Raw genomic sequence first — 22,752 nt, forward strand, 5'->3', positions numbered from 1 at the left:
TGGCCCATCTAGTCTGCCCCTTTTTTAAACCTGTTACCTCAAACCATATTTGATCCTTATTTTTTTGTAAGGATATCAATATGCCTATCCCAAGCATGTTTAAATTGTACTACTGTATTTGCCTCTACCACCTCTGATGGGAGGCTATTCCACTTATCTACTACTATTTCTGTGAAGTAATTCTTCCTCACATTTCCCCTGAATCTTCCTCTCTAGTGTCAGTACATGTCCTCGTGTTCTGCTGCTCCTCTTCCTGTTAAGAATGTCTCCCACCTGTACCTTGTTAAAACCCTTGATATATTTGAAAGTTTCTATCATGTCCCCCCTTTCCCTTCTCTTCTCCAAAGTATACATATTAAGATATTTTAGTCTTTCCTGGTACGTTTTGTGATGTAGGCCATGCACCATTTTAGTTGCCCTTCTTTGTACAGTCTCTAATGTATTTATATCCTTCTGGAGATATGGCCTCCAGAACTGAACACAATACTCTAGGTGAGGTCGTACCAATGACCTATACAGTGGCATTATTACTTATTTCTTTCTACTGCTGATACCTCTCCCTATGCAACCAAGCATCTGACTTGCATTCTTCATTGCTTTGTTACATTGCCTACCTGCCTTTAAGTCCCCTGAAATAGTGACACCTAGATCCCTCTCTTCCTCAGTAGTTTCCATTATAGTGCAATTTATACTATATTTAGTCTTTGGATTTTTGCAACCCAAGTGCATTATTTGGCATTTTTTGGCATTAAACTGTAGTTGCCATGCTCTTGACAATTCCTCTAATTTACCTAGATCATCAAACATTTGTTTTAACCCTCCTGGTGTGTCCACCCTGTTGCATACCTTTGTGTCATCTGCAAAAAGGCACATTTTATCCCTCAATTCCATTTGCAATATCACCAATAAAGATATTAAAAAGCACCGGTCCAAGTACAGATCCCTGGGGTACTCCATTTGTAATCTTTCCCTCAATTTGACTGTACTCCGTTTACTACAATTCTCTGTTTTCTGTCCTGCAACCACGCCCTTATCCATTAAACTATCTTAGAATCCAATCCCAAGCTTTCAAGTTTATTTATCAGTCTGTGATGTGGGACATTGTCAAAAGCCTTACTAAAGTCTAGATAAACTACATCTACAGCCCCACCTTGATCTATTACTTTAGTCACCCAGTCAAAAAAGTCAATAAGATTTGTTTGACATGATCTTCCCCAGTAAACCCATGCTGTTTCGGATCCTGTAAATTGTTGGTTTTGAGATATTTGTTTTAGGAGTGTTTCCATCAATTTTCCGACTACTGATGTAAGGCTCACTGGTCGATAATTGCTTACCTCTTCCTTGCTTCCACTTTTGTGCAGTGGGACTACGTTCGCTGTTTTCCAGTCCACTGGGATTACTCCAGTAGCTAGTGACTGGTTAAATAATTCTGTTATTGGTTTTTATCAGCTCCCCTTTAAGCTATTTTAGTATCCTTGGATGTATCCCATCTGGCCCCATTGATTTATCCACTTTCAGTTTTGAGAGTTCTGTGAGGACTTTCTCCTCTGTAAATGTACTTGTTTCTCCCTCAATTTTCTGACTATACTTGCAACTTAATTGTGGCCCCTTCCCCTCTCTTTCAGCAGTGAATACTGAGCAGAAATAATTATTCATATGATCTGCCATTACATTGTCCTCCTTAAGAAGACTTTCACTCTCTATACTGCCTATACTGCTATTATTCCCCTACAATCTACTGATGATGTAGGGGAGTTACTGGAGAACATAGGGGGATTGGTCAGATCTCTGGGTTGGTAGCAGACAATGAACAAATGTGCGGAGGAGAAGAGGACAATAGTAGCGGCTGATGGCTCCTGACTCCCCCACTGGGCAGATATATTCCCTTCATTAGTCTGTACTGACAGAGGAGGGTGCAGGATAGGAGGCTGCTGTAGTGACAGAACAGGGAGAATATGCGACTCTCTGTAAAAAGTGATTATTACGCACCTGTGCTGGTATCTGTAGAGATTTCCTCCTCCTTACACTGCTGGTCTCCCCTCAAATCCATCTGTTCTTCTCCATCTGAATCTTCTACATTAGTATCAGTCACATCCGTCTCTTCTCCCTCTGTATCTTCTGCCTTATTATCAGTCACATCCGTCTCTTCTCCTTCTGAATCTTCTACATTAGTATCAGTCACATCCGTCTCTTCTCCCTCTGTATCTTCTCCGTCTGTATCTTCTGCCCTACTATCAGTCACATCCGTCTCTTCTCCCTCTGTATCTTCTGCCTTATTATCAGTCACATCTGTATCTTCTCCCTCTGTATCTTCTCCCTCTGTATCTTCTCCCTCTGTATCTTCTCCCTCTGTATCTTCTCCCTCTGTATCTTCTCCCTCTGTATCAATAAGGCCTTCACCCTAAATAACAGTAAATCATTAGTGAATGAGACACACACCGCTTCTCTACAGGTCATGTAGTGAGAACTCACTTTGGTAAATCCCACCTACCTGATCCTCCTGTGGGGTTCTGTCAGTCTCCTCTGTACTGTGCTGGGAATACAGAGGACGGGGGCATCTCTCTGGGGTATCTCTGTTACTGGGCCCACCTGTAGGAGACACACAGTGACTGACAGTATATATGTAATTATCACATAATGGGACAGATGTACTAAGCCTTGAATAGGGATAAACTGGAGAGAGATAAACTACCAACCAATCCTCTCCTGACAGCTGTAAAACACTAACAAGTGACAGAATGTAATAACCCAGTCACATACAGAGCGCTGCCGTCACATGTGATGACACTGAATCAGAGATGTTTAAATCAGAAATGTAATAATAATAATAAAAAAAACAATATATATATATATATATATATATATATATATATATATATATATATATATATATATATATATATATATATATATATATATCTATCTTTCCATAACTACACATACTTCATTGTAATTGTCTGCACCCATTAGACATACAATTATATAAAATAAAATAATAAAATCTAGTATAATAGGGGCTGATGGCTCCTGATGTATGAGATACACCATAGAGTGCAGGGAGGAGACTGGTCAGATCTCTGGGCTGGTAACACACAGTGACATGATGTGAGGGGGAGAGCAGGAGTATAATAGGGGCTGATGGCTGCTGATGTATGAGATACACCAGAGAGTGTGGGGAGGAGACTGGTCAGATATCTGGGCTGGTAACACACAGTGACATGATGTGAGGGAGAGAGCAGGAGTATAATAGGGGCTGATGTCTCCTGATGTATGAGATACACCAGAGAGTGTGGGGAGGAGACTGGTCAGATCTATGGGCTGGTAACACACAGTGACATGATGTGAGGGGAGAGCGGGAGTATAATAGGGGCTGATGGCTACTGATGTATGAGATACACCAGAGAGTCTGGGGAGGAGACTGGTCAGATCTCTGGGCTGGTAACACACAGTGACATGATGTGAGGGGAGAGCAGGAGTATAATAGGGGCTGATGGCACCTGATGTATGAGATACACCAGAGAGTGTGGGGAGGAGACTGGTCAGATCTCTGGGCTGGTAACACACAGTGACATGATGTGAGGGGAGAGCAGGAGTATAATAGGGGCTGATGGCTCCTGATGTATGAGATACACCAGAGAGTGTGGGGAGGAGACTGGTCAGATCTCTGGGCTGGTAACACACAGTGACATGATGTGAGGGGAGAGCAGGAGTATAATAGGGGCTGATGGCACCTGGTGTATGAGATACACCAGAGAGTGTGGGGAGGAGACTGGTCAGATCTCTGGGCTGGTAACACACAGTGACATGATGTGAGGGGGAGAGCAGGAGTATAATAGGGGCTGATGGCTCCTGATGTATGAGATACACCAGAGAGTGTGGGGAGGAGACTGGTCAGATCTCCGGGCTGGTAACACACAGTGACATGATGTGAGGGGGAGAGCAGGAGTATAATAGGGGCTGATGGCTCCTGATGTATGAGATACACCAGAGAGTGCGGGGAGGAGACTGGTCAGATCTCTGGGCTGGTAACACACAGTGACATGATGTGAGAGGAGAGCAGGAGTATAATAGGGGCTGATGGCTGCTGATGTATGAGATACACCAGAGAGTGTGGGGAGTAGATTGGTCAGATCTCTGGGCTGGTAACACACAGTGACATGATGTGAGGGGAGAGCAGGAGTATAATAGGGGCTGATGGCTCCTGATGTATGAGATACACCAGAGAGTGCGGGGAGGAGACTGGTCAGATCTCTGGGCTGGTAACACACAGTGACATGATGTGAGAGGAGAGCAGGAGTATAATAGGGGCTGATGGCTGCTGATGTATGAGATACACCAGAGAGTGTGGGGAGTAGATTGGTCAGATCTCTGGGCTGGTAACACACAGTGACATGATGTGAGGGGAGAGCAGGAGTATAATAGGGGCTGATGGCTCCTGATGTATGAGATACACCAGAGAGTGCGGGGAGGAGACTGGTCAGATCTCTGGGCTGGTAACACACAGTGACATGATGTGAGGGGGAGAGCAGGAGTATAATAGGGGCTTATGGCTGCTGATGTATGAGATACACCAGAGAGTGTGGGGAGGAGACTGGTCAGATCTCTGGGCTGGTAACACAGTGACATGATGTGAGGGGAGAGCAGGAGTATAATAGGGGCTGATGGCTCCTGATGTATGAGATACACCAGAGAGTGTGGGGAGGAGACTGGTCAGATCTCTGGGCTGGTAACACACAGTGACATGATGTGAGGGGGAGAGCAGGAGTATAATAGGGGCTGATGGCTGCTGATGTATGAGATACACCAGAGAGTGTGGGGAGGAGACTGGTCAGATCTCTGGGCTGGTAACACAGTGACATGATGTGAGGGGAAGAGCAGGAGTATAATAGGAGCTGATGGCTCCGGATGTATGAGATACACCAGAGAGTGCGGGGAGGAGACTGGTCAGATCTCTGGTAACACACAGTGACATGATGTGAGGGGAGAGCAGGAGTATAATAGGGGCTGATGGCTCCTGATGTATGAGATACACCAGAGAGTGTGGGGAGGAGACTGGTCAGATCTCTGGGTTGGTAACACACAGTGACATGATGTGAGGGGAGAGCAGGAGTATAATAGTGGCTGATGGCTCCTGATGTATGAGATACACCAGAGAGTGCAGGGAGGAGACTGGTCAGATCTCTGGGCTGTAACACACAGTGACATGATATGAGGGGAGAGCAGGAGTATAATAGGGGCTGATGGCTCCTGATGTATGAGAGACACCAGAGAGTGTGGGGAGGAGACTGGTCAGATCTCTGGTCTGGTAACACGGTGACATGATGTGAGGGGAGAGCAGGAGTATAATAGGGGCTGATGGCTCATGATGTATGAGATACACCAGAGAGTGTGGGGAGGAGACTGGTCAGATCTCTGGGCTGGTAACACACAGTGACATTATGTGAGAGGGAGAGCAGGAGTATAATAGGGGCTGATGGCTGCTGATGTATGACATACACCAGAGAGTGCGGGGAGGAGACTGATCAGATCTCTGGGCTGGTAACACACAGTGACATGATGTGAGGTGGAGAGCAGGAGTATAATAGTGGCTGTAGGCTGCCGATGTATGAGATACACCAGAGAGTGCGGGGAGGAGACTGATCAGATCTCTGGGCTAGTAACACACAGTGACATGATGTGAGGAGGAGAGCAGGAGTATAATAGGGGCTGATGGCTCCTGATGTATGAGATACACCAGAGAGTGTGGGGAGGAGACTGATCAGATCTCTGGGCTGGTAACACACAGTGACATGATGTGAGGTGGAGAGCAGGAGTATAATAGTGGCTGTAGGCTGCCGATGTATGAGATACACCAGAGAGTGTGGGGAGGAGACTGATCAGATCTCTGGGCTAGTAACACACAGTGACATGATGTGAGGAGGAGAGCAGGAGTATAATAGGGGCTGATGGCTCCTGATGTATGAGATACACCAGAGAGTGTGGGGAGGAGACTGATCAGATCTCTGGGCTGGTAACACACAGTGACATGATGTGAGGGGGAGAGCAGGAGTATAATAGTGGCTGTAGGCTGCCGATGTATGAGATACACCAGAGAGTGTGGGGAGGAGACTGATCAGATCTCTGGGCTAGTAACACACAGTGACATGATGTGAGGAGGAGAGCAGGAGTATAATAGGGGCTGATGGCTCCTGATGTATGAGATACACCAGAGAGTGTGGGGAGGAGACTGATCAGATCTCTGGGCTAGTAACACACAGTGACATGATGTGAGGGGGAGAGCAGGAGTATAATAGTGGCTGATGGCTCCTGATGTATGAGATACACCAGAGAGTGTGGGGAGGAGACTGGTCAGATCTCTGGGCTGGTAACACACAGTGACATGATGTGAGGAGGAGAGCAGGAGTATAATAGGGGCTGATGGCTGCTGATGTATGAGAGACACCAGAGAGTGTGAGGAGGAGATTGGTCAGATCTCTGGGCTGGTAACACACAGTGACATGATGTGAGGGGAGAGCAGGAGTATAATATTATTATTATTATAATTTTATTTATAAGGCGCCACAAGTGTTTCGCAGCGCCGTACAAAGGAACAATACAGGGAGATAAAACTTGGCATAACATTGAATAAATAACAAAAATACAGTACAAATAAAGAGCGCCACAGATCAATACACATTACAGCTTGGATATAAGTAGTGAGGACTCAATCAACATACAACTAGAGGCTTGAGGCCAATGATGGAGAGGAGTATGCAGACGAAGATGGTCACTGAGTGTTGGAGTAAAGGAGAGCTGTGAGTGAAATGTGAAGAGAAGTGGGCTTTGACAACAGGAGGGAAGAGGGCCCTACTCGGAGGAGCTTACAATCTAGTAGGAAGGGGAGACAGACAGATTACAAGAGGTGCAAGCGAGGGGGTGGTGGTTAGATAGCAGGATGTAAACAGGAAACAGGCAAGGGGTCGGAGAACCAGCTGGTTTATGCAGTGGAAGGGTACGCTTTGATGAATAGGTGAGTTTTCAGTGCCCGTTTGAAGCTTTGCAAGGTCGGGGAGAGTCTAATGGAGCGAGGGAGTGCGTTCCACTGAAGGGGTGCAGCACGGGCAAAGTCCTGTACTCTAGCATGGGAAGCAGTGATCAGGGTGGAGGAGAGACGACAGTCGTCAGCTGACCGTAGAGGGCGGGAGGGTGTATGAATGGAGATGAGGTTAGAGATATATGGAGCAATGGAATTAGAGATGGCCCTGTATGTGAGTGTGAGGTGTTTGAAGAGGATTCTGTAGGGGAATGGAAGCCAGTGCAGATTTTGTTGAAGGGGAGTAGCAGAATTAGAGCGGCGGGAGAGGAAGATAAGCCTGGCTGCAGCATTGAGGACAGATTGGAGAGGAGCTAGTTGGGATTGAGCAAGGCCGGTGAGAAGAGCATTACAGTAGTCAAGCCGTGAGATGACCAATGAGTGGATGATCAGCTTAGTTGCACTCTGTGAGAGAAAGGGCCTGATGCGAGCAATGTTGCGTAACTGGAACCGGCAAGAATGGGCCAGCGTTTGGATGTGGGGTGCAAAGGAGAGGGAGGAGTCAAGAGTGACACCCAGGCAGCGGAGTTGGGGAACAGGGGAGATGATGGTGTTGTTAACAGTGATAGAGATATTAGTAGGGGGCATAGCTCTGGGTGGGGGAAAGATAATAAGTTCGGTTTTGTCCATATTCAGCTTCAGAAATCGCTCAGACATCCAGGTAGAGATGGCAGCGAGGCAGTTGGAAACTTGAGAGAAAACAGTGGGGGACAGATCAGGAGAGGAGAGGTAGATTTGGGTGTCATCTGCATAGAGGTGATATTGGAAGCCAAAGGAGTTAATGAGTGCACCCAGAGAGGAGGTGTACAGAGAGAACAGAATGGGGCCAAGGACGGAACCCTGAGGGACCCCGACAGGAAGGATAGAAGGTGGTGAGGTAGAGCCAGAGGCAGAGACTGAGAAGGAACGGTTGAAGAGGTAAGAGGAAAACCAGTTGAAGACTGTGCCAGAGAGGCCAATGTTTTGGAGTGTGTGGAGGAGGAGAGGGTGATCCACAGTGTCAAAGGCAGCAGATAGGTCCAAAAGGATAAGCAGGGAGAAGTGACCCTTGGATTTGGCTGACAGCAGGTCATTGGTGACTTTCACTAGGGCAGTCTCAGTGGAATGAAGTGGGCGAAAGCCAGATTGAAGGGGATCTAGGATGGAGTGGTCAGACAGGTAGCTGGTGAGACGCCTGTAAACCAGCCGTTCTAGTATTTTAGAGGCAAATGGGAGAAGAGAGATAGGGCGGTAGCTTGTGGGAGATAAAGGGTCCAGGTTAGGTTTTTTAAGAATAGGCGAGACCAGAGCGTGTTTGAAGGGTGAGGGAAAGATGCCAGTAGAAAGAGATAGGTTAAAGAGGTGAGCAAGGTGGGAGCAGCCAGTGGGAGAGAGGGAACTGAGGAGACGGAGGGGAGAGGGTCCAAGGGACAGGTAGAGGGGGGAGAGGATGAGATGAGGGAGTGGACTTCCTCAGCTGTAGTAGGGCAGAAGGATGACAGAGTGGGGTAGTTGGTAGGGGAGGATGATTGGGGTGGGTGGGCAGCAGAGGGGGTATGGAAGGAGATATCATGTCGGATTACCTCAATTTTAGAGAGGAAGAAGGCGGCAAAGTCAGTGGCAGTGAGGGATGAAGGGAGGAGGGGTGGTGCAGGGCGAAGTAGAGTGTTGAAAGTTTCAAAGAGACGTCGGGGATTGGAGGAATGGGAAGAGATGAGAGATTTGAAGAAAGATTGTTTGGTATAGGAGAGAGCAGCGCTGTAGGAGGAGAGAATGAACTTGAAATGGAGGAAGTCTTCCAGAGAGTGAGATTTCCTCCAGAGGCGTTCAGCAGAGCGTGCACATTTTTGCAAGAATCGAGTTATTTTGTTGTGCCAGGGTTGTGGTAGTGTGGAGAGGGGCTACAGAGTCGAGAGCAGAGGTGAGAGAAGAGTAATAGAAAGAGGCAGCCTGGTTGGGGCAAGTCATGGTTGAGAGAGGAAAGTCTCCAGGGAAGACAGGACAGTGGGGTCAAGAGACCCGAGGTTACGTCTGGTGACTGTGGGTCTGGGCAATGAGGGGAGAGGGGAGGATGAGAGGGTGAAAGAGAGCAGATTGTGGTCAGAGAGTGGGAAGGAAGAATTAGAGAAATCAGAGAGATTACAATGGTGGGTGAAGACTAGGTCAAGGGAGTGTCCGAGATTATGAGTGGGGGTGGAGGTCCATTAAGAAAGTCCAAAGGAGGTGGTAAGGTCAAGAAGGTTAGAGGAGGCAGCATTATTGATGTCAATAGGAATGTTAAAGTCACCGAGGATGATAGATGGGAGGTCAGAGGCGAGAAAGTGTGGAAGCCACGCAGCAAAGTTATCAAGGAAAGGGGAGCAGGGGCCAGGGGGGCGGTAGATTACAGCCACAAGGAGGTGAATGGGGTAGAAGAGGCGGATAGTGTGTACCTCAAAGGTGGAGAATGTGAGGGAGGGCTCAGGTGGGATGGCGCGGAAGGTGCAGTTGGGGGAGAGGAGGATGCCCACTCCTCCACCCTGGCGGCCATCCGGTCTGACCGAGTGTGTGAAGGAGAGGCCTCCATAAGAGAGGGCAGCAGGGGAGGTAGTGTCAGATGCGGACAGCCAGGTTTCAGTGATGGCAAGATAATAGGGGCTGATGGCTCCTGATGTATGAGATACACCAGAGAGTGTGGGGAGGAGACTGGTCAGATCTCTGGGCTGGTAACACACGGTGACATGATGTGAGGGGGAGAGCAGGAGTATAATAGGGGCTGATGGTTCCTGATGTATGAGATACACCAGAGAGTGTGGGGAGGAGACTGGTCAGATCTCTGGTCTGGTAACACGGTGACATGATGTGAGGGGAGAGCAGGAGTATAATAGGGGCTGATGGCTCATGATGTATGAGATACACCAGAGAGTGTGGGGAGGAGACTGGTCAGATCTCTGGGCTGGTAACACACGGTGACATGATGTGAGGGGGAGAGCAGGAGTATAATAGGAGCTGATGGCTCCTGATGTATGAGATACACCAGAGAGTGTGAGGAGGAGACTGGTCAGATCTCTGGGCTGGTAACACACAGTGACATGATGTGAGGGGGAGAGCAGGAGTATAATAGGGGCTGATGGCTCCTGAGTAATGAGTTACACCAGAGAGTGTGGTGAGGAGACTGGTCAGATATCTGGGCTGGTAACACACAGTGACATGATGTGAGGAGGAGAGCAGGAGTATAATAGGGGCTGATGGCTCATGATGTATGAGATACACCAGAGAGTGTGGGGAGGAGACTGGTCAGATCTCTGGGCTGGTAACACACAGTGACATGATGTGAGGGGGAGAGCAGGAGTATAATAGGGGCTGATGGCTACTGATGTATGAGATACACCAGAGAGTGTGGGGAGGAGACTGGTCAGATCTCTGGGCTAGTAACACACAGTGACATGATGTGAGGAGGAGAGCAGGAGTATAATAGGGGATGATGGCTGCTGATGTATGAGATACACCAGAGAGTGTGGGGAGGAGACTGGTCAGATCTCTGGTAACACACAGTGACATGATGTGAGGGGGAGAGCAGGAGTATAATAGGGGCTGATGGCTCCTGATGTATGAGATACACCAGAGAGTGTGGGGAGGAGACTTGTCAGATCTCTGGGCTGGTAACACACAGTGACATGATGTGAAGGGAGAGCAGGAGTATAATAGGGGCTGATGACTCCTGATGTAGGAGATACACCAGAGAGTGTGAGGAGGAGACTGGTCAGATCTCTGGGCTAGTAACACACAGTGACATGATGTGAGGGGGAGAGCAGGAGTATAATAGGGGCTGATGGCACCTGACGTATGAGATACACCAGAGAGTGCAGGGAGGAGACTGGTCAGATCTCTGGGCTGGTAACACACAGTGACATGATATGAGGGGAGAGCAGGAGTATAATAGGGGCTGATGGCTCCTGATTTATGAGAGACACCAGAGAGTGTGGGGAGGAGACTGGTCAGATCTCTGGGCTGGTAACACACAGTGACATGATGTGAGGGGAGAGCAGGAGTATAATAGGGGCTGATGGCTACTGATGTATGAGATACACCAGAGAGTGTGGGGAGGAGACTGGTCAGATCTCTGGTCTGGTAACACGGTGACATGATGTGAGGGGAGAGCAGGAGTATAATAGGGGCTGATGGCTCATGATGTATGAGATACACCAGAGAGTGTGGGGAGGAGACTGGTCAGATCTCTGGGCTGGTAACACACAGTGACATGATGTGAGGGGAGAGCAGGAGTATAATAGGGGCTGATGGCTACTGATGTATGAGATACACCAGAGAGTGTGGGGAGGAGACTGGTCAGATCTCTGGTCTGGTAACACGGTGACATGATGTGAGGGGAGAGCAGGAGTATAATAGGGGCTGATGGCTCATGATGTATGAGTTACACCAGAGAGTGTGGGGAGGAGACTGGTCAGATCTCTGGGCTGGTAACACACAGTGACATGATGTGAGGGGAGAGCAGGAGTATAATAGGGGCTGATGGCTCCTGATGTATGAGATACACCAGAGAGTGTGGGGAGGAGACTGGTCAGATCTCTGGGCTGGTAACACACAGTGACGTGATGTGAGGGGAGAACAGGAGTATAATAGGGGCTGATGGCTACTGATGTATGAGATACACCAGAGAGTGTGGGGAGGAGACTAGTCAGATCTCTGGGCTGGTAACACACAGTGACATGATGTGAGGGGAGAGCAGGAGTATAATCGGGGCTGATGGCTGCTGATGTATGAGATGCAACAGAGTGTGTGGAGGAGACTGGTCGGATCTCTGGGCTGGTAACACACAGTGACATGATGTGAGGGGGAGAGCAGGAGTATAATAGGGGCTGATGGCTGCTGATGTATGAGATACACCAGAGAGTGTGGGGAGGAGACTGGTCAGATCTCTGGGCTGGTAACACACAGTGACATGATGTGAGGGGACAGCAGGAGTATAATAGGGACTGATGGCTCCTGATGTATGTGATACACGTGAGTGTGGGGAGGAGACTGGTCAGATCTCTGGGCTGGTAACACACAGTGACATGATGTGAGGGGAGAGCAGGAGTATAATAGGGGCTGATGGCTCCTGATGTATGAGATACACCAGAGAGTGTGGGGAGGAGACTGGTCAGATCTCTGGGCTGGTAACACACAGTGACATGATGTGGGAGGGAGAGCAGGAGTATAATAGGGGCTGATGGCTACTGATGTATGAGATACACCAGAGAGAGTGTGGGGAGGAGACTGGTCAGATCTCTGGGCTGGTAACACACAGTGACATGATGTGAGGGGAAGAGAAGGAGTAGAATAGGGGCTGATGGCTCCTGATGTATGAGATACACCAGAGAGTGTAAGGAGGAGACTGGTCAGATCTCTGGGCTGGTAACACACAGTGACATGATGTGAGGGTAGAGCAGGAGTATAATAGGGGCTGATGGCTCCTGATGTATGTGATACACCAGAGAGTGTGAGTGTGTGTGTGTGTGGGGGGGGGGGACTGGTCAGATCTCTGTGCTGGTAACACACAGTGACATGATGGGAAGGGGAGAGCGATGGTATAATAGGGGCTGATGGCTCCTGACTCCCCCACTGGGCAGATACATTCCCCTCATTAGTCTGTACTGACAGAGGAGGGTGCAGGATAAGAGGCTGCTGTTGTGACAAGGAGAATAAGTTATTTCTCACCTGTGCTGGTACCTGTAGGGATTTTCTCCTTCTTACACTGCTGGTCATCCATCATATATGTCTCTTCTTTTCCCTCTGTATCTTCCCACATAATATCATTCAGATCTTCTCCCTAATTAAAAAAAAAGAAATAACACACATCTTCCAATTACTAGGTTTAAAATGTTAATCTCTTGTGCCTTTGCCTCCCATTAGTTGGCGGTTTATCTCCCCCATCCTTAGATGAAAATCTAATTCCGAATACTATAGAAATCCAGCAAACACAAACACATCACCCTTCTCCCATAGCGTTACAGATCCGTTCATTGAGCAGGAGGGAATGCAGACCCTGTAACGAACTAGCCTCCATCTCTGTTTTCTTCCTCTTAAACAACCTCACCCCTCTGGCAATAGCAGAAATATGGCACACACAAATCAGACACTGCCTCATCTGAAGCCCTCACACATTTCTCTATACCTCACTGAGCTGATTCACCACCACCTTTCAAATAGCTTCATCGATTTTGTGCCCTATAAATTATGTAGAATATATATATATATATATATATATATATATATATATATATATATATATATATGTATGTATGTATGTATGTATGTATGTATATGTCACTCCGGCACTCTCTGCATAGTCCATTAACGTTCTTGGTGCCTTCCGTGGTTAATACTACCAAAGGAGGCAGTATACCATACAAGCATGCATACTCTGGCGGCACTCAATAGGGTCAATATGGTAGATGGTCGGCACTCCAAATACGAAAGGTCATGTGAACAGCATTTGCGGTCCCTTCCAATATTTGAAGAATTAGTATATGACACATGGCGGCACTCGCTTCCTCCAAATAAACTGATTCCAAGGAGCTCAGATATTAACCATGAGGTTTTGGATTTATTATTCTGAAGACGGTTAATAAAACCGAAACACGAGATAGATAGATAGATAGATAGATAGATAGATAGATAGATAGAGAGAGATCACCCCAAAAAGATTTTTCACATAGGAGTTTTGTGAAGACATCAATTGGATAGTTTTCTAATCATGTTCATTATTTCCACCCTTGATTGAAGCCATACTTTGGTATATGAAATTAAGCTTCAATACCCTTTCTATCGATATACCTTAGAGTAATTTATACTTTGTCTATTTCCAACTGAAATCTGTTACCAATTGATCCTTTGTTACCCCTGAAGAAGTCCCCATGGGACGAAACGCGTAGGGTTATCTCAGACCAATACATACTTATGGTCGAATCGGGTATCAAAATGCCTATGTGAAATCACCAATTGGAAACTACTCTTCAGAATAAGTGTATTTTATGTTTTATTATTGTTTGCAATAAATATATTCTACTTTTTACCTATGTAAAAAAAAATTGGGGGTGAAACACATTCAAGCACACCTCTATATCTTTCTTTATATCTATCTACTGGACCTCTATTAACAGCAGGGTCCTAGAGAAGTGCTGCTATTCAAACAGCGCAGGATACCACTGGAGTTGTGGTTCGTGGCACAGATTATGTCTATTAGCGGGATCCAGGGATGGTGATCTTGTAGCGGTACACGTGCTATATACAAATTCACTGTGCTAATTTGCCCACCCCTAGTATTATCACACATAATATAGGTTAGTCTACACTTGGTTACAATAGACCCCTTAGTAGGAGCGAATCCCGGAGTCCCACCCTGATAAATAATTTTTACTTTATGCATGCATGATTTTTTAACCCATGTCTGTATGCATCTACCGTGTATTGACCAATACCTTTATTAACTCATATCACTCTAGAGGCATAAGCCTATTTAATGCTATATAAATTGTTTATTGTCGGTGTCTAGTATGATCACTATGCTAAATATCCGTGTATCAGGTCCCCCCACCCGTGTGTTTGGTCCCTGCTTTGCAGTGCTGCACAACCCATTGTCCCACGGCAGCATCAATTAAATTGACAGCCCAGAACCACAACATTGGACACATGACCCCTACCAACCAATGAATGGCATTGGCTGTGGTGACCATGTGACCGCCCAGCTTTAATATCATATGGATATGCAGGATAATTGCGATAGGGTCCCACATATTAGCCGGCCACCTTGACCCCTGCAAGAGGACACTTGTGCAGCACTGACCGCTGCTGATCGCTTACTTTAAACTTGCGATCAGCACTGCACTATCATCGATGTGGAACGCAAACCAGCGGTGGGAGGATACACTCCCCTTTATAAGCAGGGACCAGGAATCAGCTCCCCTGCCCTTGTCCCCCCTTGGACATATTGCTTGATTTGCTGTGCTGCCTTGAGAATGGTCCTGAGGGACCGAAACATCGGCAGGCTTATTTCTGAATAAATTGATTGGGACATTAACCCTGGTGACTCCATTCAACAAGTCTGGTGAGTGCTGTTTTCCCCATTGGGGAGTCTCTGTATCTATATAGCAGTGTGAGTTTTGGCTACACTGTTATTTATACGGCACCCCAGCGGCTACCTGTATATGAGGGTGAGAGTGCAGGTCTTGTGTATATATATATATATATATATATATATATATATATATATATATATATATATATATATATATATATATATATATATATATATATATATATATATATATATATATATATATATATATATGTGTGTATGGGAGGCCAGCATCTAAATCTGACTATTTATGTCTTAAAGGGTTCTCACCCGAAGATTCTGATGCTTCTGAATTCAATTTTATCTTCAATTATATATTTTTTAATTGTCATCTTATATGAAATGTTTTTATGATTAAATATACATAAATAATATTTTAATCTATGCAGAGTCTTGTGTTTCACTCCTCTTTAATAAGCACATACAAGTAGATTTTACTACATATAACTTTATATGAAGAGACTCTTATTTACTCCTCACTAGCGCAGTGATACCCCGGGTATGGGTGAAAAACGGACCAACACAAAACCTCCGGACCGGACATCAAACTCTGCATTTTGTAGCTTGTAGCCTCCGGTCCGGGGGGTGTCCTGTCCGGGGGGCTGCCTGTCACACCTGTCACCAGGTAGAGGAGGGGGGTAGAAAAAAGCCTCCCTGTATGGTACGGGCATGTAGCAAAAACCGGACGGTCCGGACCACACGGGGAGGCTGTAATCTCCCCTCCCCCATGTCCCTGGTGATAGCTATCACAGGGACCCCCCCCGGACAAGACACCCCCCGGACAGGACACCCCCCCGGACCGGACCCTACAAGCTCCGGACTGCAGATTTTGATGTCCTGTCCGGCAGTCCGGGGTTTAGTCCGGTCCGGTTTTTACATAGTCCCTGATACCCCTTTGTTACCCCACATTAGTATATACATTACCAGACATTATGGAGCCCAGGAAATGGGAACTGTGTCCATGTGGGAATGGTCCAGTATATGGGTCTGGTACTACAGCCACAGGGCACAACAGTCTGATATACATATATATATCATTTAACACTCTCAGGACACCAGAGTCTGCTCCGCCTGCATTATAATCACAGAGCACCACAGACTGCTCCACCCTATAACACTAATATAATATAATGTAACAACAATACTATATCTGATTACCTGATGCTGCCTGACACAACACTGTATCCTCCCTGCTGCCTCCTCCCTAACCCGCAGCTTGATATGGACAGAAGAAACTTAAGTATACATTCCTGGGCCTTGGAAAGAACTTAGAGCAGAGGCGGAGTACGGTGGAACGCACTTTCCGAAAGTAGAGTGGACCGCATAACCAGGAAGTGCACTGGAACTCCTATCCCAGACGTACGGGTGTGTGACAGCCCCCTGTGTTAGAGAGCTGACGGCAGGACGTACAGCCTTACAGGAAGAGCGTGAGGTGGAACGCAGAACCCGGAAGTTAGGTGCGCAGCGGCAGCACCACAAAGCGCAAATAATATACATTGCAGAGTGATACCCAGAAATTGGAGCCGCTCCTGTCGGTAAAAGTAGTGGGTGGCTGGCAGGTGAGTGTCCCCATAGGAATGCTGGGAATGGGACATTTTACAGTAACTCCGGGGATTTGACCGGAGTGGTGACCGCTGGGAATGGAATGTTATACAGTAATACCGGGGCGGGGTATGTGACCGGAGAGGTGAACGCTGGGAATGAGAAATTATACAGTAACATCGGGGATGTGACAGATGGGAATGTGACATTATACAGTAACACTGGGGGGATGTGACCGGAGAGGTGACCACTAGGATTGGGACGTTGTACAGAAACACCGGGGGATGTGACTGCTGGGAATGTGGCATTTATACAGTAACACTGGGGGGATGTGACCGGAGAGGTGACCACTAGGATTGGGACGTTGTACAGAAACACCGGGGGATGTGACTGCTGGGAATGTGGCATTAATACAGTAACAATGGGGGATGTGACCGGAGAGGTGACTCCTGGCAATCAGACGTTATACAGTAACACCGGGGGATGTGACCTGCGTGGTGACCGCTGGGAATGAGACATTTTACAGTAAAACCGGGGGATGTGACCGGAGAGGTGACTGCTGGGAATGGAACATTATACAGTAACACCGGGTGGTGTGAACGGAGAGGTGACTGCTGGGAATGGGACATTATACAGTAACACTGGGGATGTGACATGAGAGGTGACTGCCAGGAATGGGACATTATACAGTAACACTGGGGATGTGACATGAGAGGTGACTGCCAGGAATGGGACATTATACAGTAACACTGGGGGACGTAACTGGAGAGGTGACTGCTGGGAATGGGGTATTATACAGTAATACTGGGGATATGACCGGAGAGGTGACTGCTGGGAATGGGATATTATACAGTAATACTGGGGATATGACCGGAGAGGTGACTGCTGGGAATGGGATATTATACAGTAATACTGGGGATATGACCGGAGAGGTGACTGCTGGGAATGGGTCATTATACAGTAACACTGGGGGATTTAACTGGAGAGGTGACTGCTGGGAATGGGATGTTATACATGTTGGTGTGCCTTCAGCATCTGTCTTCTTGGCAGCAGCTGCATCAGCCTCCAGCCTGGCTGTGTGCCACTGCGCTCCCTGTCCCTGCACGCTTGAACTTCTTTGAGTGACGGCGTGCCTTCTGTAAAGTTCATGGTGAAGGGACCCAAACATCAGATCTGCGGCAAAAACAATGACCATGGGGGCAGCAGCACACTCAAAAATAACCCAGCAAAACAAACGACACATCATGAGTACACATCAATACAGCAAGTAAGAAAAAAAAAAACTAACCCATCCAACCCTGTATACCAACCCTAACTGAGGCATACAACAGGCAATCAAACTACATCTTAGCATACAAAGTGATGGGATAAAAATACAGTGACAACAGGACAGAAGACCAGACTCTCCGCCCAATCAAGCATTGCATGACCCAATCCTTGCTGCTGTGCAAATGGACAGAAGTAACTAAGGTAACTGAGCCGCACATCAACCCAACAATTAGTCTGGCTGGACGGAGGAGGTGTAGAACCGTAACAGAAGGCATAGAAAAACAAATAGGGTTGCTCATCGGGGTCAACCAACCTGGCCCATCTCGCCGACCTGTGAGTGTCCAGCCACACACCCTCCTCCCTGGGAGTAGAAAAACCCTTGGTTTCACCTTCATGACCACACACAGCCTAGATTTGAACAGCATGGCATAAGGAATGTTCAAGTCTCTCAGACGACGCTTGATTGGATGAAATTGTGTACGGGTCTTTTGTATCTCCATGGCAAAGTCGGGAAACACAGTAACCTTAGAGCCATTAATCAGTGGGCCCTTAGTGCGCGTCAGTTTGAGAATAGCATCCCTGTCACAATAATTGAGAATCTTGGCGATGAATGTCCGAGGAGGCACACTAGGGGGTCGGAAGGGAACATGATCTGCTCTTTTTTTATTTTATGCATTTCATTTTTATTGAATTACAGCTTCAAAACAACATCAATATAGCATAACAATATAGTGTTCTTCCGATACATACAAATACATACGCAGAATTGTTTGCCAAACAAGATGAATTGCCCCTATTTCACTTATACAGTTATTCTACTCAACAAAGAAGAAGAGTGAAAGACATAAAAAGTAAGAAGAGGAAAGGGAAAAAGAGGAAAGGGAAAAAGAGGAAAGGGAAAAAGAGGAAAGAGAGAAAAGAAAGAGTGAGCAGTTAAGAGAAGAATTGTCTTAAGGATCACTGTGTGTTAGAAGTAAGGCCAGGCATAGAGTGCATGGAGTAATCTGAGGATTCTTTAAATTTTAACCAGCCATACCTTGTAGCATTAAAAGTTTGAGAGGCGTGATTCAGAAAAGAAGTGAGGTCTTCCATGAACATATAGGCAGGTATTCAATGCTGTGGGCGAGCAGCGTCAGCGAGCAGGACTTCCTGCTCGCTGTCACCACTCACCCTGTCAGTATTCAACGCACCCCCCTTCATACGCCAATTCCCCCTCGCTCTGTTTTTTGAGCGAGGGGGAATCGGCGTATGCAGCTCCAGAAGCAGCGAGACTCGCGGCTAAATACAGCGAGTTTTCTGCATTAGCCGCGGGTCTCGCTGTTTTGGGGAATTCTCGCCGTCCTGTAACGGCGAGGATTTCCCCAGAACGTTGAATAGGGCGAGGGGGTTAAACAGCGAGGATCGCTGGTTTTCTGCAATCCTCGCTGTTTAACCCCCTCGCCGGCCGCATTGAATACCTGCCATAGAAGTTGATTCTCCGGAGCCACCGGGATAGGGGAGGAGACGCAGCAGATCTCCAGTAGCAAGGTATAATTGCTCTGGCTGCATTCAGTAAATGCCTGGTTAGAGATTTTTTAATTGTGAGATGGGCATATCTGTTAGACTAAGTAACCAAAATTTCTGCATGAGAGGGTGAATTTGACGCCAGCACACAGAGAGCACTGGACATGACCAACAGATGTGTAGGGGGTATCGGGGACTGGTTGCATCTCCAGCAAACATTTGGGAGATATTTGATGCAGTATTGAGGGGCATCTATACCAACAAGACAGTATCTTATATTGAGTTTCTAGTGTCTGTACCGGTGAGGAGGCAAATGTGAAATTAAATATTTTGCTCTGCAGATCTTCTTGTCTCGGTCCAACTCCTTGTGCAAAGCCAGGGTATAATTAGGCATTGAGTCAGTGAAATTACTGAAACACACATGGTATAACTTGGATATCAAGTGTTTCGGGGGGTCCTGTAATAAAAATAGTGACTCAAAGGGTGTCGGTTCCCAAATGTGACTTCACGGGGGAGAGATGAAATATAGGGTCTAATCAGGAGATAGAACCAAAAAAGACTAGACGGAAGACCAATACCATCACGTAAATCAGAGAAAGAACGTAGGCCAGACTTATCAACTAGTTGACCCAGGTAAGACACATCCACTGAAAATATTCTTAAGAGGTTCCATAGAATGAATCTTGGAGGAAATTCTGGATTATTAATTAAAGGAGTGAGAAGTGAGGTACCTGGGTCGAAGTAGGAAAGACTTAACCCAGCATTTGATCATTGAAGTTAATGTTGGATGCTGTACCATAGGGATTTTCCAAAGCCAAGGATTGACACGAGGAGATAGGCCAACTGAATGACCTTCAATTGAGGGCCATTGTTTATACAGTACAGGCCTAAACATTTCTACAACTCTTGAAGAACGACTCTGGACAAGAACTTTCTGAGCTAACCTTGGTCTGCGATTCTCCCAGACAAAGTTACCCACTATACTCTGTAATTCTTTAAAGAAGGAGGGATAATTTGCAATTGGAAGGGCTTGGAGTAAGTAGAGGACTTTGGGGAGGATGTTCATTTTTATCGTATTCATTTTACCTAGCCATGATAATCTAAGGGCAGACCACTTCAAAAAAGCAGCTTTCAATTTAGTTATTAGTGGCATAAAATTGAGTTGAAAAAGATTTGAGTTATTTCTAGACGATATAACCCCCAAGTTCTTTATATGTGATGGGTGCCAAGAAAAAGGAAAGTTCTGTTTGAGTCCCTCTATTATGTTGTCAGGCGTAGTTATATTTAAAGCTACTGATTTTGTAAAATTAATTTTGAAGTTGGATAATGATGCAAATTTCTTAATCTCCAACATCAAGGCTGATAAAGATGTAGTAGGACTAAATATGGATTCCAAGAGGTCATCCGCATACAAAGCTAATTTGTGTTCGGATTTACCAACCCTAATGCCTTTAATATTGTCATTCATACGAATCGCACATGCCAGGGCTGGGGACAGGAGGAGGAGGAGGTGAGGGGACTGGGAGTCAGAGATTACAGGTTGGGGACACAGGAGCAGGAGGTGAGGAGCCAAGAACAGGGACTGGGAGTCAGCTGCTGGAGTGGAGCTGGGGACACATCATTAGTAGCACCCCCGGAGTGGAGTCCGCAACTGGATTTCCAAGATAACTTCTGGAGGGGAGCTGGGGAAACAGGAGAAGGAGGTGAGGAGCCGGGGACAGGGACTGGTAGTCAGACATTACAGGATGGGGACACAGGAGGAGCCAGGTGAGGAGCCAAGGACAAGAGGGGACTGGGAATCAGAGATTACAGGTAGAGGAGAGCTTCGGGTAGTTTGGGACATAGGAGGAGGTGGTAAGGAGCTAGGGACAAATGGAGTCCGCAACTGGGTTTCCAAGATAATGTCAAAGTGGAGTTGCATATACACCACAATACAATGGTATGGCCGCCATTTTGGTTCGCAGAGTTACGTAAATGGAGTGAAGGAACCAGGTGAAATAATAATACGAACCCCGTGTGCAGCCATAATACTACACATAAATTCATATCCCACATTGACAAATAATAAAATATAGTTATATGGTTAAAAATCGCTACACATAGTATTAAGGCTAATACACGATTCCCCCTGGACATATTTAGTACCTATCTGATCAGTCTCTTGCACGCAGTCCAGCATATACCAGCAATAAGTTATCAACTGTGGTTATAAAACATGTATTTGAAGCCATGTGCAGAAGTAAACAGATGGTTTTCAATTGCACAGCAAAGACCCCTGGACATGATGACAAGCCTGTGGACAAGAGACAGCTGTGCATTCTACTGTACCAATCAAGGAGAAGCGAAACCTGACCTCTTGGCCAATAGAGAACTTTATTGCATCCTTTTGTCTGGACCCTATACCTCCTTGCACAAGGAGTCAGGACAGTCCATTTGCTTTTTTATCCCACTGTGATCAGGATCTCTGACTATAGTGCCCCGGTCCGACGGAGGGGCGCAAGCGCGAGAGACGGTACCCCGTTTCCTTTTCTGTGTATTTGTATTTGAGCCGATTGTATTTATATCTGGCTTTCCCCTTTTCAATATATATTGTTTGTATTTTAAGGTAAATTGTATAATGTGTTTCAGTAATCCCCTGTTTTTCCGCTAGGGACTCAAATATACGGTTAAGGACTTTGTACCCTTATTCCGGAATTTATACCGTCTCGTGTATTATTCGCAGGAAACTGAAAGGTTTACAGTAATTTATACCTGGTGTATTTTCTCATAATTAAGTACTGCGAAAGGATACCGCTATCAGGGTATCGTAATACGGTGTGTGCAACACTAATAAGGTTCGCTACGTGGCGTTACGCTTTAGTTCGCCCGTAGCTAGGAATAAAAGGTTGTACGTTTACAGACACAGTACGTAATCTGCGCACTTCACTTATTATCCATCGGTTTGATATTAATTAGACATTCACAATAACTTCTGGAGGAGGGCTGGGGAAACAGGAGGAGGAGGCGAGGAGACAAGGACTGGGAGTCAGCTGCTGGAGAGGAGCTTCGTGTACCCAGTACCTCGGTCTGTTCCCACCCACCCATCCACCCACAGTCATGTTATTTTGGATCATATAAACGACCACATTCTACCCATGCACCATAACATAAAAATGGCAGTTAACTCTTCTCACTAGATGAGATTAAAATGTGGCGACTGAGTGGAGTATTATTATAATTTTATTTATAAGGCGCCACAAGTGTTTCGCAGCGCCATACAAAGGAACAATAC

The 22,752-nt window shown here is 46.5% G+C and overlaps 1 protein-coding gene and 1 long non-coding RNA gene across 6 annotated transcripts in view; one reads left to right on the forward strand and one right to left on the reverse strand.

The window, feature by feature from the left end:
* Positions 1-16,566, reverse strand: part of LOC146007514 (uncharacterized) — a 59,804-nt gene extending 43,238 nt beyond the window's left edge. For 2 of the 4 annotated variants that reach the window (XM_083145927.1, XM_083145926.1), the window contains exons 1-4: positions 16,326-16,566; positions 12,749-12,860; positions 2,492-2,589; positions 1,990-2,401 (exon numbers count right to left, since the gene is read on the reverse strand). In XM_083145927.1, coding sequence (XP_083002053.1) covers positions 1,990-2,401; positions 2,492-2,589; positions 12,749-12,839 — 601 coding nt within the window. In that variant the 5' untranslated portion in view covers positions 12,840-12,860; positions 16,326-16,566. The remainder of the gene's footprint in view (positions 1-1,989; positions 2,402-2,491; positions 2,590-12,748; positions 12,861-16,325) is intronic. The other 2 variants (XM_083145929.1, XM_083145928.1) reach the window with 2 other exon arrangements.
* A 30-nt stretch (positions 16,567-16,596) lies between these two features.
* On the forward strand, positions 16,597-22,177 carry LOC146007528 (uncharacterized). 2 transcript variants are annotated; one of them, XR_014444344.1, is made up of 2 exons: positions 16,597-16,726; positions 17,763-22,177. It is a non-coding gene; the product is annotated as an uncharacterized LOC146007528 (long non-coding RNA). The 2 variants fall into 2 exon arrangements; XR_014444343.1 differs by having other exon boundaries at positions 16,612-16,726; positions 17,760-22,177.
* The last annotated feature ends 575 nt before the right edge of the window (positions 22,178-22,752 follow it).

The sequence above is a fragment of the Crinia signifera genome, chromosome 6 (genome assembly GCF_055691185.1).
Source record: "Crinia signifera chromosome 6, ASM5569118v1, whole genome shotgun sequence".
NCBI lineage: Eukaryota > Metazoa > Chordata > Amphibia > Anura > Myobatrachidae > Crinia > Crinia signifera.